Source organism: Theobroma cacao, chromosome 8 (assembly GCF_000208745.1).
Source record: "Theobroma cacao cultivar B97-61/B2 chromosome 8, Criollo_cocoa_genome_V2, whole genome shotgun sequence".
NCBI classification, from domain to species: domain Eukaryota; kingdom Viridiplantae; phylum Streptophyta; class Magnoliopsida; order Malvales; family Malvaceae; genus Theobroma; species Theobroma cacao.
In genome coordinates, this window is record NC_030857.1 from 2266890 (window position 1) to 2283218 (window position 16329).

Sequence of the window (16329 nt, forward strand, 5' to 3'; positions counted from 1 at the left end):
AATCTGATATATATATATATATATATATATATATATATATATTATAATAATAATAACATATATTTATATGAAGTGCCAGGTCACTACATATTATTTACATAAAAAAATAAAAGATACAAAGGTGAAATTAAGAATATAAAATCGTACATATCCTATAATATATACATACCTATGTTAACTTTCAAACCCTAGATGATATATTTTTGTCTTTCTTTTTTGTCATGAAATTGATACTGTTAGACATTATCATATAGCTTCATCCAAATCTCTAATCTCTTTCAAATTATTTTATGTTTATACTTTTTTATTTTAGTTTTAAGTCAAGTTTTAGTATTTCATAAAAAAATTGTCAAAAAATCAATATCCTAGAGACAGATTAATAGGATTAAATTGTTTTCAATTATTATTTTCCATAGTAAAAGATATAAAAAGGATGAATTTTAGTATACCAATGGTTTAGGTTTAATGTAATATCATACCTATTTGTTTTGGGTTGGCCTTGCGGCATTGCCCCTATAAGTTTCCACTATGTGACATCAAACCAATCTAATCACATGATGTGATTATAGTTATCAGTGTTCAAAATGGTATTGCTGTAGCCTGTAAAATTTCACTGTGTAATTCAGATTTTTTGGTAAACCCAAAGGCAGATATCTTTCTTTACTGGGTGGTCATTGCTATTGAACTATCGAGATTAACATGAACTAAACCAAATTAGGTGCAAGTTGAATCAAATTTCATCAGAAAATTTAATATGGATCAGTTGATGACATCCCATGTATGTATATTAGCCTCCTTTCTCAATTTCTTTTCCTATGAGTGAATGATGGATGAAAAAAAAAAAGTAACACTACAACTATTTTTTTTTTTTGGCTTTTCAGTTTGATTTTCTGGAATTTATTTTTGTATTTGATTCTTATAGAAATCATAAATCTCATAATCTCTAACACTACCAAACACTTGAATTTTACCTAACTTTTCAGGTAGATGGTACAGGGACCTTGTTGGAATTGCATACTATGTTGCACCAGAGGTGTTCAATCGGAAATATGGCAAGGAGATAGATGTGTGGAGCGCTGGAGTCATTTTATACATTCTTCTCAGTGGAGTGCCTCCATTTTGGGGTGGTATGTGAAAATTTTCTTTATTTATTTGTATGGATATATTCAGAATTCTGCTGCAAGAAAGCTGCAGGGAAACACAAAAATGCCCCAGCACAGCAAAACCACTTTAATTTCCTGTTTCAGTCGGTGAGGTACTATAGAAATTTGAAATGAGAACAATCAATCACCATTCAGATGGAACTTGATTAAAGTAGTACATATGTATGAAAATTCAAACAATATGAATTGGTGGATTCAAACTGACTAGCTGCTTGTCTTCTCATGCTGTCACTCCCTTTAATTTTCTGAGAGAGACTTAATTTGGAGTCAATATCTTACCGTTCTGAGAGTTTAACTTTTTCTGTAAGGAAAAAGGTTTGATTTTGGTTCTGACGCCTTTTTCATCTGTTAATAAATAATTTTGGTGCAGAGACTGAGGAAAAAATCCTTAAAGCAGTTTTAGAAGGTAATCTTGACTTAAAAAGCCAGCCATGGCCATCTATATCTGATGCTGCAAAGGACCTCCTAAGGAAGATGCTAGCAAGGGACCCTCAGAGACGGATTACAGCTGTCCAAGCTCTAGGTAAAAACATATGTTTCTGAAAATTTGACTAGGCAAATACTTCTGGACAAATAAAAAAGGGCGTGCAAAAAGTAAGGGAGAGTAGGGAAGGGTCGGGGTTGCAAAATCATTTTAATTTGTTTCTGTTCAATCAACTCAACTTAGGATCATCTCGGAGTTGGATTGAAAACCTTGAATATCAGATTCATCCTTAATGCAGAACATATTCAGATAATTTGTGGGCCATTAATGTTTTAATGTTTTTCATGTTGTGTATTTGAACCAGAACATCCATGGATGAAGGAGGGTGGTGATACATCTGACAAACCTGTCGGTAGTGCCGTGCTTAGCAGGTTAAAGCAGTTCAGAGTAATGAACAAGCTCAAAAAACTTGCCTTAAAGGTATGATCCAAGTAATACCTCTAGTCTAGTTTTTTACTCATGTCAAACTTGCTTACTCAACGGTGATTGGAATATGTTTCTTGGATAAAAACATAGTCGATGTACATAATGTGGGGGCTATTATCTTACAGTCTTCAAGTAGTTACTGCTCATCTGGGTGCACATTTGCTTGGTGTTGGAGAAGTTATTCTATAACTTTACTCAAGCATAAAAATACAAATTTCTTTTTCTTTCGTTCTTTTTCGTGCCAGCTGATATCTTTATCTGAAATTTGGGTTGCTGGTAGGTGATAGCAGAAAACCTATCATCAGAAGAAGAGGTTAAGGGCTTGAAATACATGTTCAACAACTTTGACACTGATGGCAGTGGTACGATAACACTTGAAGAACTCAAGGTTGGATTAGCTCGATTGGGATCTAAGCTAACCGAAGCAGAAACACAGCAGCTTATGGATGCTGTAAGAGTTATTGAACTATTCTATAAAATCCATTTACTTAATGAAACAAGCCTTGAGACGTAAAGAAACAAGCTGGAAACTTCTGAATGTCTGAACTTTATTCTACCAGGCTGATGTTGACAAGAATGGAATCGTTGATTACATTGAATTCATCACTGCTACAATGCATCGACATTGGCTTGAGAGGGAAGATAACATATACAAGGCTTTCCAATTCTTTGACAAGGATAACAGTGGGTTAGTATACTGCAGTATTTCCTTCCTTTGTTCCCTCTTAAATTTATTGTGCAATGCAAGTTTTGTCAGGAACCATCCAGTTTTCTTATGAACTCTGCCTATGATTCTAAATTAACATGACTGGATTGACTTTATCGTTATTATTATTTCCATTCAGCTTTATCACAAGAGATGAATTAAGACATGCTATGACTGAGTACGGAATGGGAGATGAGGCTACAATAGATGAAGTCATTGAGGATGTTGATATTGATAAGGTAATTTTCTTTTCTGAATCCTAGTAACCCTTTTGTTTATTTACTTTTCCCCTTTTATTCTTCATATAATGTCTTTAAAATGGTGTTCGGATACATGACTCTAGGACGGAAGAATCAACTATGAGGAATTTGTAGCCATGATGAGAAGGGGAACGCAAGATGGGGATGGAAAAGACAGATGAGTAACTGATTGTACCATGAATAAACTAAATAGGGCGAGAGCAAGTTAGAATCATCTGCTCGAACACTCCCATTGTTTAACTCATCCAGCTGCTTGGCTGGCTCTTTCCATCTTCAAACGCCAATTCCCACACAATCCAGCAAATGTGGTTGTGAATAAACTCATTCCATGTTGTTTTAGCTTCTGTTTGTTTGTATAAATATGCCCATCTCAGTTCTCTGAAATGTCTGTCTTCTCTGTGTACAAAAGAGGAAACGGAATTGGAACTGCACTCTAATCTCTCTCTGTCTCAGAGATTATTCTGCTAAAATTTGCTTTTGGGATTAGACAATGAAACTAGCTTTGTTGATACTATCATCCACCACCAGAATCAAAATCTCTAATGATTGAGACTTTGACAGAATCTGCCATGCAATGATAAATGATAAAGCCCATCGATTATGACAGAAATAATTTTTGTGAAAAATGGGAATGAATTTCATGATATATATCTCAGATAATTTAAAATTTTTATATATATTTTTTCATTTAACATGTTATCTTAAGCTAAATTCAAGAACAAACAATATATTTACTCTGGCCCAACGTAAAATATGCTTCTTTTCTACAAAGCTCTACGTTGGCGGCGTGGGTGTTGGAGTTGGGCGTAAAAGGAGAGTGGTCTCCTACTCTTGTTGCCCATTTCCTTCAACAAAAGCCTTCCAAATCTCCCCTTCTTTCGTCTTCCTCTCCCCTCGATATCCTAAAGTACTACCCTTTACTCTTTCCGGAATCCTTAGAGCCAGAGCCAGACCCAGTTCCGGTTGCACCGCCAGAACTCAAGAACCGATTAGAACCATCTATGCCGGCGTTCAACTGGAAGAAACCGTCGATGGGACCAAGCAAGGCAAGCTTCGGCTGGCTTCTTGGATCTCTTCTCGAATTCAAGGCATCAGCAGAGCTCGAGTGCAATCCAGTATAAAATCAGGCCTCGTGAGGGTCAATGGCCGCGTCGTCGACAAAGTAATTCATTTTCTTGCTTCTACTATTAAATTTCTAAAGCGAAAGGCAATTGGATAATTTTGGGTTTAACTATTCATTTCTGAGTAGGTCTCGCATGGTCTGAGACATGGGGATAAGGTTAATTGCGTGATATCAGAGCTGCAACCATTGAGAGCAGAACCTGAAGACATACCGTTGGATATAGTTTACGAGGACGACCGTGTTCTTGTCCTTAACAAACCTCCAGACATGGTAATTTAATTCAAGATTCGAAAAAAAAATGTTTTATTCAAAGTTCACTTTGGGCTGTAACCTGTAAGATTCTGACATTTGCAAATGGCACTGCTTTATTTTGTTGAGTTTGTTCATCCAGCACCTGGCAATGCCACTGGAACGCTAGTAAATCGAATTCTTCACCATTGCAGTTTACCAACAGTGGTATCGTCGGAAAAGGAAGTTCTTTCAGACGCGGAGAATGTTTCTGATGATGAAGGTTTCTGTTATGGCGCAAGTGCGGGAGCTTCTGTTCGGCCAGGGATTGTACATAGATTGGATAAAGGCACTAGTGGATTGCTTCTTGTTGCATAGGTTAGTTATTTTGTTTGTTCCTCTTTTCTTCTTGGTTGCTTCGAGCTGCGTAAATTACAAAACTAGCTTAAGTTTATCCTTGGTGTATGGTAATGGCAGGATGAACATTCCCATTCCCATTTGTCGGAACAGTTTAAGCAACATATGATCCAGAGAGTATACATCAGTCTCACTGTGGGCTGCCTTCACCTTCTACCGGACGTGTGGAGATTCGGAATGATCGTGATTTGAATAACCGCATCCGGATGGTTGCTGTACCAGGACTAAGTCATCATGGACGGGCTCGTCATGCTGCTAGTAGGTGATATATAGTCCTTCATTACATTGTTTTATTGTGATAATTCAATAACTATTGGAGAAAGATAAGTGTAATTCTTTTTTGATCAGATACCAAGTAATTGAAGTACTGGCTGGTGGTGGTTCCGCACTGGTTCAGTGGAGATTGGAAACTGGCCGTACTCATCAGGTACCATATAGCCAGGGGCGGAGCGTCCCTTTGCATGGCCCCCAAAATTTTTAAAATTTTTATATAGTATATATTTTTTAATAATTTTCAAAATAATTTTTTATTAAATAATTAAAAAAATAATAAAATGAGGTTGTCATTTAATTTTATTCAATTTTTTAATTTTTTTAATTTTTTAAGTTTTCCGACCCATTTTTCCTCTTTTCTTTCTTATCTTTGTATTGTGATATTATAAAGAGGTAATTTTTTTATTTATATTATTATTATTATTATTATTTATTTATTTATTTATTTCAATTATATTCTATTTACTCATATATTTTAAGTTTCTATAGATTTTATTTTTTAAAGTTCTAAGAATCATCAACCACATTCTTTTTTTTTTTGTTATATAGGTTATATCTCCTACTTGTCATGGTTTTATTTTCTGTTATGTGGATTTTATTTTTAAAGATTTTAATTTTTAAAAATTAAAAAATTATTGTATATGTAATTAGCAAATATAAGTTATAGTGTTACATTATTGGTTGTTGTTTAAAATTTCACTAATATGTTATTTTTTATTAATTCTAATTATATAAGAAAAAATTATCTTGAGTATATGTTTTTAATGTGCTTTACGTTTTATATTTAGTTGAAAGGAAATTATCTTGAGTATAAGAAGAAATTATTAATTCTGTATATCGTATTTAACTATTTATATTTTTTACATTATAGTTTAATATTTAGTATTACAAACTTAAATATAATAAAATAAAAATATTAGATGTTGACTATATTAATTTTTTAGTCGTTTATATTGAGAAAAATAAGACTTTGAAACAAAATGGATGATAAATTTTTTACAAATAATTTAATTATTTATATTAAAAAATATATCGCCATCGTCGAACTATTATAAGTTTTTTTCTTTTTGTTTCTTTTGATTTAAATGTTATATAAAATTATTGTTTATTATAAATCTTTTAATTATTAATGGTTAAGTTTTTTTTTATAATTAGAGGATGGAAGATTCGAACCTTACTCTTTAGGCAGGGAGATTATGCACCAATCAATGAGACAAATATTTAGATGCTATTAACGGTTAAGTTCAATATATTAGTTTTAAAAATTTTTAACTTTTATTTTTCTTCACCTTTGATCTCTCAATAAAAATTAACTAGCTCCGCCCTTGCATATAGCATTCTATTTGAGACGCTTCTATGTAGATAGTTAAGCAATTATTGAGTGCATATTTCGTCATGAACGAATACAGATGTAACTTTTTTTCTTTTTCCATAGATTCGAGCTCAGTAATTGACAACTAAAAGAACTCATGACATTCTAATTTATGTTCACAATCTGTTTCTTTTTCATGCTTGTGAAGTAGATCCGTGCTCATGCCAAGTACATGGGAATTCCTTTATTGGGTGATGAGGTGTATGGAGGGACAAAGAGCATGGCCTTATCATTCCTTCGACCCAGGACTCCCCCTAACTATAATGACTAACTTTCATGCCATTCTCCTATCATCTGATCAATGTTGGTTGGCTTGAGACAGGACGAATCATGGGGACCAGTTTCCCACTTTAAACAGGGTCAGAAAAGGGAAGAAAGTTTTGTGCATTAAGAATTTCGGGACGTGGATTTCAAGTGGTCCAAAGAATCGTAGTGCATGGGCAGAGCCAGCAGACAAAAGGAAGAAAACTTGGAAGCGCCACAGAGACGGGGGTAATCTTACCGGTTGGAGGAGATACCTCGTTGCCACGTCATCGGAACTGCAAACTATGAGTGAAATTTTAAAGAACTTGATGGAGAAAAAACTGCCCTTTATGGCTTCAACCGTGGCTCCATGAAGGTAACCAATCTTGGTTTTTGCCCCAACATAAGCACCGTTCAGGGCTCCTAAAGTTGCTCCAACTGCAGACATAAAACCAGATTCTGATCAGTTTTAACACCGTAGTTTTCTACCAAACATGCCAGATATATACTTGTGAACATTCTAGGATGAACCGAAAAGATCTTCCATTGTTTCATTTTGTTAGGTTCAAATGGAAAGGACCAAATAAAACAAGGTAAAAGTGAACTAACCCACTGCAAATATGATAATGAAGAATGCGTAAAACAGTCTAGAAATAACTGCTGAAGTTGCTGAGCAGCACAATTCCCTTGCCTCTTCGGCTGGAAAACATGACATGAGCAGAGGCTAAGGTCCATTAATTGGAAGAAAGAATATCTTGAAATCAAGTTTTTGAAAGAACTTGTAAGGCAAGAAGGAATCTCGACGATGGAAAAATGGCTGCTGAATCACAAAAAAAAAATCTGCCTAGGAAGGCCACTTGGTTGAGAAAGAAAACAAGCAGGTCAATCATGGGAAGAGCCCTATTCTTTAAAAAGCTCTGAAATTGAATCTCTGATTTCATCGTAGGCAAAAGGCAGGAGCCAAGGTGTTGTTTCTAAATTCTGATGAGAGTTCTTGGTCAAAGTCGTTGACTGATCCCAGCTGAAATTAAGCTAACTTCTCACAAAGCAAAATGACTGCTTGTTTCCTTAAGCTTCCTTCCAGTTTCTGGAGGATGGTCTATTTTATTCATTCTCCTCAAAGCCGCGATGTTTTTCTTCCTTTTTGGTTAAAACTTGAACAAGATCAAAAAAGGTGAAAACAGATTTAATTTTATAAAGATAACATCAGCAACCATATTATATTAAATTTAAATTGTTTTATACTAAATCCAACCATGGGCATAGCATGAAAAATAAAAACAAATTGGTATGGCCAATCAGTCCTGTCATGCCCCACTTACATCTCAGTATCTTATTCAAAGGCATACTTACTCTTTTCTACTCCAAACTGGGGTAGACAAATTGAACAAATTCATAAACAAGAAACCCGACTATGCTTTTATCTAGTTTAGCACCATCAAACGAGACTAGGATTGAGGCAAAGTTGGGAGTTTGAGAGACCAAGTCTGGTTTTACAAACACCAAAGTCATGTTTGGTTTTACACTTGAATTCCACCAAAAAGGTATTAGTTAGGACTTTGGCTGGATCTAGATTTCGCCCTCCAGGGAGGTGGTCTCAGTCTCTCTTTGCTGTTCGGGCTTTTTCCAGGATTGGGCCTGCGACGTAAGCAGGACAACCATCGGAACTGTATACTTTACATTGGACTTTGATGGGATTTCTCGCAAATGGCCGAAACAAAACGGTCAGATAGAAAGGCGTAACTTTTGTTAACAACCGAAGTAAGCTCTGAAACACGAAACTCAACTCCGAATCCTTTCCCTCTCCCTTTTGGCTATTTGTTTCTTCTTTCTCTCTCTCTCTCTCTCTCTCTAGATAGCGAAGCAAGCAAAGAACAGGATAGTTTGTGCAAACTGAAAAAGCGTGAGGAATGATACTCAGGACCATCCAAGGGGCAAAAGGAAAGCACCTAATAAAGCAACAGTGTATCGAAAACTACTCTTAAAAAAGTTCCCCTGGATGCTCCTGCAACAAATCATTCACAATCCAATCACAAAAACCGAAAAAAAAATCTCTATAGGTGGAAAGCAACAGCACAAGAAAAAAGAACTCTTTCCTTAACAGCCATCTATGGGACTCTGCCAATCTCTGGGATTCTGCTTGAGGAAATCCGGTACTCATGAAATCCCAATCTCTTCCTCATCTGAGTCTTCCCCTCGCCCTGGAGAAGAGTTTATCCCACCTTGGCAACAACCAGCCTTGGAAAACCAAAATCCTTCATCATCCCAGATTGGGTCCATTTTGCGCAAACCTTATGTCGACATCACTACCTTTTATGATCTTGATAAAGAGTTGGGGAGAGGTCAGTTTGGTATTACTTATCTCTGCAGTGAGAAGGCAACGGGGAGAAAATACGCCTGCAAGTCTATTTCAAGGGGTAAACTAAAGTCTGACAAGGATAGAGAGGATGTTAGAAGAGAGATTTTGATACTTCAGCATCTAACGGGGCAACCAAATATTGTTAAGTTCAAAGGTGCTTATGAAGATAGGCATAATCTGCACTTGGTGATGGAGTTGTGCTCAGGTGGCGAGCTTTTTGATCGGATCATAGCTAAAGGGACTTATTCAGAACGACAAGCGGCTTCAATCGGTAGGCAGATTGTGAATGTGGTGCATGTCTGTCATTTTATGGGGGTTATGCATAGAGACTTGAAGCCTGAGAATTTCTTGCTGGTTAGCAAGGATGAGAATTCTCCGATAAAGGCCACTGATTTTGGACTCTCTGTCTTCATCGAGGAAGGTAAGCTTCTCCTACTACTTTTTACTGGTTCTCTTTGATTTAAAATGCTTTTGTTCTGGAACTTGGTATTCATTCATGCTTGCTCTTTTGATTCCTTCCGATGATCTTTTGATTACTTCCGATGATATGTTTTTTTAATTCTTTTTCGTCACGAAGTTGATACTGTTAGACATGATCATAATTTGATCAAATCTCTCAAATTTTAGTATTCGATAAAAAATTTGCTAATGAATTAATTTTCAAGAGACAGGTTAATATGATTAAATTTTTTTGATAATTATAAAAAGGATGAATTTTAGAATATCAATTTAAGCTGGTAGCGGGCTCTGCACGTTATTCTTTCTAGATGTAATCATGTTTCAACCGGCCCAAGTCAATGAAGACAGGGACAGGTCAACCAAGTCAATGATATTTTGTGAAAAGTAAGAAGTTCAAGCCATTGAGTAAGAAAAACGACAGAAAAAAAAAAGGCTAGTTAGAAAAAGAATCACGTGGTAGGTTCATGGCACCATGATTCATGACTAAACCAGGTGCGAGCCTTCTTTACGTCCACAAGACTAGACCCATTGCTATGAGGGTGGAAGCACTGCTTTATCTCTATTAGATTCCACCAAGGAAAGGGTGTGGACTGTGTAGAGTTGCGGCAATACAGCGACAGCTGTCTTTGCCCATACATGAGATTTGCTCCTTGAGGAAAATCTCTATCAACTTGCAAAGTTACCTGACCTGATGCCACCAAAATACCGATGGACAGGACAAACTGTTCAGGCCGATTTAATGATTCAATGATTTAGATTGAATGTAATATCGTACCAATTTGTTTTGGGTTAGCATTGCAGCATTGCCCCTGTAAGTTTTCACTGTGTGGTATCAAACCAATCTAATTAAATGATGTGATTATAGTTGTCAGTGTTCAAAATAGGATTGCTGTAGCCTGTAACTTTTCACTGTGTACTTCAGATTTTTGGGCAAACCCCGGAGTCAGATATCTTTCGTTACTGGGTGGTCATTGCTATTGAAATATCAAGATTAACATTAACTAGACCAAAATAGATGCAATTTGGATCGAATTTCATCAGAAAATGTAATATAAATCAGTTAATGACATCCCATGTGAGTATATTAGCCTCTTTTCTCATTTTCTTTTCCTATGAGTGAATGATGGATAAAAAAAAGTAACACTACAACTATTTTTTTTGCTTTTCAATTTGATTTTCTGGAATTTTTTTGTGCATTTGATTCTTATCATAATCATGAATCTCATAATCTCTATCACTACCAAACACTTGAATTTTACCTAACTTTTCAGATAGATGGTACAAGGACCTTGTTGGAAGTGCATACTATGTTGCACCAGAGGTGTTAAATCGGAAATATGGCAAGGAGATAGATGTGTGGAGCGCTGGAGTCATTTTATACATTCTTCTCAGTGGTGTGCCTCCATTTTGGGGTGGTATGTGAAAATTTTCTTTATTTATTTATATGGATATATTCAGAATTCTGCTGCAAGAAAGCTGCAGGGAAACACAAAAATGTTTCCTGTTTCAGTCTGTGAGGTTCCATAGAAATTTGAAATGAGAACAATCAATCACCATTCAGATGGAACTTGATTAAAGTAGTACATATGTATGAAAATTCAAACAATATGAGTTGGAGGACTCAAACTGACTTGCTACTTGTCCTCTCATGCTGTCACTTGGTTTTTGTATCCCCTTAATTTTCTGAGAGTGATTTAACTTCAACTTAATTTGGAGTCAATATCTTGCCGTTCTGAGAATTTAACTTTTTTCTATAAGCAAAAAGTTTTGACTTTGGTTCTGACACCTTTTTCATCTGTTAATAAATAATTTTGGTGCAGAGACTGAGCAGGAAATCTTTAAAGCAGTTATAGAAGGTAATCTGGACTTAAAAAGCCAGCCATGGCCGTCTATATCTGATGGTGCAAAGGACCTCCTAAGTAAGATGCTAGCAAGGGACCCTAAGAAACGGATTACAGCTGCCCAAGCTCTAGGTAAACACATGTGCTTCTGAAAATTCGACTAGGCAAATGCTTCTGGACAAAGAAAAGAGGGAGTGCAAAAAGGAAGAGAGAGTGAGNGGGGATATTGAATTCTGTTCAATCAACTCAACTTAGGATCATCTCAGAGTTGGATTGAAAACCTTGAATATCAGATTCATCCTTAATGCAGAACATAGTTAGATAATTAGTGGGCCATTAATGTTTTTCATGTTGTGTATTTGAACCAGAACATCCATGGATTAAGGAGGGTGGTGATGCATCTGACAAACCTATGGATAGTGCTGTTCTTAGCAGGTTGAGGCAGTTCAGAGTAATGAACAAGCTCAAAAAACTTGCCTTAAAGGTATGATCCAAGTAACGCCTCTAGTTTTTAACTCATGTCAAACTTGCATACTCAACTGTTATTAGATTACGTTTCTTAGATAAAAACATATTCAATGTACATAATGTAGGGCTATTATCTTACAGTCTTGAATTAGTCACTGCTCCACCTGGGTGCACATTTGCTTTGTGTTGGAGAAGTTATTCTTGAACTTGACTCAAGCATAAAAATACAAATTTCGTTCTTTTTCACGCCAGCTGATATCTTTATCTGAAATTTGGGTTGCTGGTAGGTGATAGCAGAAACCCTATCATCAGAAGAAGAGGTCAAGGGCTTGAAACAGATGTTCAACAACATTGACACTGATGGAAGTGGTACGATAACAATTGAAGAACTCAGGGTTGGATTAGCTCGATTGGGATCTAAGCTAACTGAAGCAGAAATACAGCAGCTTATGGATGCTGTAAGAGTTATTTTATTATATAATCCCTCCCACCTTCTGTTTCTATAAAAAGCATTCACTTAATGAAACAATCCTTATGATGTAATTCCTCCCAGCACCCAAAAACAAGATGGCAACTTCTGAATGTCTAAACTTTATTCTACCAGGCTGATGTCGACAGGAGTGGAAGCATTGATTACATTGAATTCATCACTGCTACAATGCCTCGACATAGGCTGGAGAGGGAAGATAACATATACAAGGCTTTCCAATTCTTTGACACGGATAACAGTGGGTTAGTGTACTGCAGCATTTCCTTCCTTTGCTTCCTCTTAAATTTATTGTGCAATGCAAGTTTTGTCAGTAACCATCCAGTTTTCTTATGAACTCTGCCTATGATTCTAAGTTAGCTTGACTTGATTGACTTTCTCTTTTATATTTATTATTATTATTATTTTATTTCCATTCAGCTTTATCACAAGAGATGAATTAAGACAAGCTATGACTGAGTACGGAATGGGAGATGAGGCTACAATAGATGAAGTCATTGAGGATGTAGATACTGATAAGGTAATTTTCTTTTCTGAATCCTAATAACCCTTTGTTTGTTTACTTTTTCCCTTTTATTTTTCGTATAATGTCTGTAAAATGGTGTTTGGATACATGACTCTAGGATGGAAGAATCAACTATGAGGAATTTGTAGCCATGATGAAAAGGGGAACTCAAGATGGGGACAGATGAGTAACTGCATGTACCATGAATAAACTAAACAGGGCCAGAGCAAATTAGAATCATCTGCTTGAACACTCCCATTGTTTAACTCATCCAGAAGCTTGGCTGGCTCTTTCCATCTTCAAATACCAATTCTCCACACAATCCTGCAAATGTGGTTGTGAATAAACTCATTCCATGTAGTTTTAAGTTCTGTTTGTATCGTATAAATATGCCCATCTCAGTTCTCTGCAATGTTTGTGTTCTCTGTGTACCAAAGAGGAAACAGAATTGGAATTGCATTCTAATCTCTCTCTCTCTCTCAGAGATTATTCTGCTAAAATTTGCTTTTGGGATTAGACGATGAAACTAGCTTTGTTGATACTATCATCCACCACCATAATGAAAATCTCTAATGATTGAGACCTTGACAGAATCTGCCATGCAATGATAAATGATAAAATCCCCATCATTGATTATGACCAAAAAAGAATATTTGTGAAAAATGGGGATGCATTTAATAATATCTATATCAAACAATTTAAAATTTTAAAATATTTTTTTCATTTAACATGTTATCTTAGCTAAATTCGAGAACAAACAATATGTTTACTTTGCCCCAAGGTAAAATATCGTTTCTTTTCTACAAAGCTCTACTGCGAGGCGTGGGAGTTGGAGTTGGGCATAAAGGGGGAATGGTCTCCTTCTACTCTTGTTGCCCGTTTCCTTCAACAAAAGCCTTCCAAATCTCCCCTTCTTTCGTCTTCCTCTCCCCTCGATATCCTAAATTACTTCCCTTTACTCTTTCCGGAATCCTTAGAGCCAGAGCCAGACCCAGTTCCGGTTGCGCCGCCAAGACTCAAGAACCGATTAGAACCAGCTATACCGGCGTTCAACTAGAAGAAACCGTCGATGGGACCAAACAAGGCAAGCTTCGGCTGGATTCTTGGATCTCTTCTCGGATTCAAGGCATCAGCAGAGCTCGAGTGCAATCCAGTATAAAATCAGGCCTCGTGACGGTCAATGGCCGCGTTGTCGACAAAGTAATTATTTTTTTGCTTCTACTATTAAATTTCTAAAGTGAAATCATTTGGATAATTTTGGGTTTAACTATTCATTTCTGAGTAGGTCTCGCATGGCCTGAGACATGGGGATAAGGTTAATTGCGTAATATCAGAGCTGCAACCATTGAGAGCAGAACCTGAAGACATACCGTTGGATATAGTTTACGAGGACGACCATGTTCTTGTCGTTAACAAACCTCCACACATGGTACTTTAATTCAAGATTCGAAAAAAAATGTTTTATTCGAAGTTCACTTTGGGCTGTAACCTGTAAGATTCTGACATTTGCAAATGGCACTGCTTTATTTTGTTGAGGTCGTTCATCCAGCACCTGGCAATGCTACTGGAACGCTAGTAAATGGAATTCTTCACCATTGCAGTTTACCCACAGTGGCATTGTCCGAAAAGGAAGTTCTTTCGGACACAGAGGATGTTTCTGATGATGATGAAGGTTTCTGTTATGGCGCAAGTGCGGCAGCTTCTGTTCGGCCAGGGATTGTACATAGATTGGATAAAGGCACCAGTGGATTGCTTGTTGTTGCAAAGGTTAGTAATTTTGTTTGTTCCTCTTTTCTTCTTGGTTGCTTCCAGCTGCGCAAATTACAAAACTAGCTTGAGGTTATCCTTGGTCTATGGTAATGGCAGGATGAACACTCCCATTCCCATTTGTCGGAACAGTTTAAGCAACATACGATCCAGAGAGTGTACATCAGTCTTACTTGTGGGGTGCCTTCACCTTCTGCCGGACGTGTGGACATTTCAATCGGTCGTGATTCAAATAACCGCGTCCGGATGATTGCTGTACCAGGACTAAATCATCATGGACGGGCTCGTCATGCTGCTAGTAGGTGATTTATAGTCCTTCATTACATTGTTCTACTGTGATTAATTCAATAAGTATTGGAGAAAGATGAGTGAGATTCCCTTTGATCAGATACAAAGTAATTGAAGTGCTGGCTGGTGGTGGTTCCGCACTGATTCAGTGGAGATTGGAAACTGGGCGTACTCATCAGGTACCATTGAACACACAATTTGAGAATTTCTATAGATAGTTAAGCAACGAGTGAGCGCATATTTCGTCATGAATGAATACTGGTGTAACTTTTGTTCTTCATATATTCCAGCTCCGTATGATTGTCAGCTAAAAGAACTTATGTCATTCCAATTTATGTTCATAATCTGTTTCATTGTCATGCTTGTGAAGTAGATCCGTGCGCATGCAAAGTACATGGGAATTCCTTTATTGGGCGATGAGGTGTATGGAGGGACAAAAAGCATGGCCTTATCATTGCTTCGACCCAGGACTCCCCCTAACTATAATGACCAACTTTCACGGCTGGTTTCTAGATTGGAGAGGCCATACCTTCATGCTTTGGTCCTTGGGTTAGAGGATTGAAAACCTAGACTAATTTATTTGCTTCTGTTTCATAACCATCAGAAAGTGATGAAAGTTTTTGCTTCTGCCCATTCTTTTGTAGTTTTGAACATCCACACTCAAGGGAGATGATGCACTTTTCATGCCAACCCCCTCCAGACTTTGCTGAAATATTGAGTGATCTTCGTAAAATTGGCACAGAGAAGGTAATTTTCTCGTGGAGATGTCAGTTGTTGACTAGAGTTTTGAGTTTTGGAAACTTGCCTTACTAATTGTAAGTGTCTGCTCTGCAGCCTACTTTTAAGGAGTAATGAGATGTATTCTCACGGCCTCATAAAAAAACTCTTGCATGAACATGGATGTGGAAAATCAGCCGATAACTCTTGCTGAGGTTATGATCCTAGCATGTCATCGACCATTCCTACAGTTAAATCGGCGACTCAGGGCTTAAAGATGCATATATTGATAAGGAGTTAATAGGTGTGTCTGATCACTGATCATGTCTCGAGCTATCAAGTCAATCTTGCCTCGTCACGGATAGAATATAAGGTCTCTATCCGAGTGATGTCCCATTCTTCCCCCTGAGCTGAGCTAAGGAATCACCACTTGCGCTTGTTTAATCTTGAATGGCTTTAAAGTCAAAACTGTAATTTATCAAGTTCGTCTGGACTACTTACATTGCAGTTTGATTATCCAATTCGTTTTATACGTTTCTGGACTACTTACATTTCAGTGAGAGAATCTGATTTAGGAAGGACTGAGGAGCATGACCATCTTCACAGATCCTGATGATTAATACTCTGTTTCATGGCAGAGGTGTTTCTTTTCAGCCTTTAGCTAACATATAACTAGATGGTTTTGGATCAAATATACAACCTTATGTTAACAAAAATAGTGTCTGGTTGTTACCTTTGGTCAA

At 36.8% G+C, this 16329-nt stretch overlaps 3 protein-coding genes and 1 pseudogene across 3 annotated transcripts in view; all 4 read left to right on the forward strand.

Annotated features, from left to right (window-relative positions):
* Positions 1-3378, forward strand: part of LOC18591614 (calcium-dependent protein kinase 29) — a gene marked incomplete at its 5' end in the record, with an annotated part of 4296 nt that extends 918 nt beyond the window's left edge. Inside the window, 7 exons of the mRNA XM_018125453.1 lie at positions 984-1127; positions 1534-1686; positions 1952-2067; positions 2354-2524; positions 2634-2761; positions 2919-3018; positions 3123-3378. Of these exons, the coding sequence (XP_017980942.1) occupies positions 984-1127; positions 1534-1686; positions 1952-2067; positions 2354-2524; positions 2634-2761; positions 2919-3018; positions 3123-3200 (890 nt within the window). The remainder of the gene's footprint in view (positions 1-983; positions 1128-1533; positions 1687-1951; positions 2068-2353; positions 2525-2633; positions 2762-2918; positions 3019-3122) is intronic.
* On the forward strand, positions 3640-6723 carry LOC18591615 (annotated as a pseudogene).
* On the forward strand, positions 8436-13399 carry LOC18591616 (calcium-dependent protein kinase 29). The gene is made up of 8 exons (XM_018125646.1): positions 8436-9475; positions 10785-10928; positions 11334-11486; positions 11723-11838; positions 12110-12280; positions 12427-12554; positions 12730-12829; positions 12933-13399. The coding sequence occupies exons 1-8, from the start codon at positions 8806-8808 to the stop codon at positions 12999-13001; spliced, it is 1551 nt and encodes a 516-aa protein (XP_017981135.1). The 5' UTR covers positions 8436-8805; the 3' UTR covers positions 13002-13399.
* LOC18591617 (RNA pseudouridine synthase 2, chloroplastic) lies at positions 13568-16164 on the forward strand. The gene is made up of 8 exons (XM_007017838.2): positions 13568-14014; positions 14100-14243; positions 14351-14581; positions 14681-14883; positions 14970-15048; positions 15243-15418; positions 15514-15616; positions 15704-16164. Exons 1-8 carry the CDS (start codon positions 13577-13579, stop codon positions 15719-15721), a joined length of 1392 nt encoding a protein of 463 aa, XP_007017900.2. The 5' UTR covers positions 13568-13576; the 3' UTR covers positions 15722-16164.

Bases quoted from the DNA above. Each gene is read 5' to 3' on its own strand.
- LOC18591616 (XM_018125646.1), top strand. From the start codon at position 8,806: ATGGGACTCTGCCAATCTCTGGGATTCTGCTTGAGGAAATCCGGTACT. The intron at 9,476-10,784 runs GTAAGCTTCTCC...CTAACTTTTCAG, and splicing joins CTCTGTCTTCATCGAGGAAG to ATAGATGGTACAAGGACCTT. The intron at 11,487-11,722 runs GTAAACACATGT...TATTTGAACCAG, and splicing joins TACAGCTGCCCAAGCTCTAG to AACATCCATGGATTAAGGAG.
- LOC18591617 (XM_007017838.2), top strand. From the start codon at position 13,577: ATGTTTACTTTGCCCCAAGGTAAAATATCGTTTCTTTTCTACAAAGCT. The intron at 14,015-14,099 runs GTAATTATTTTT...ATTTCTGAGTAG, and splicing joins ATGGCCGCGTTGTCGACAAA to GTCTCGCATGGCCTGAGACA. The intron at 14,884-14,969 runs GTGATTTATAGT...CCCTTTGATCAG, and splicing joins GCTCGTCATGCTGCTAGTAG to ATACAAAGTAATTGAAGTGC.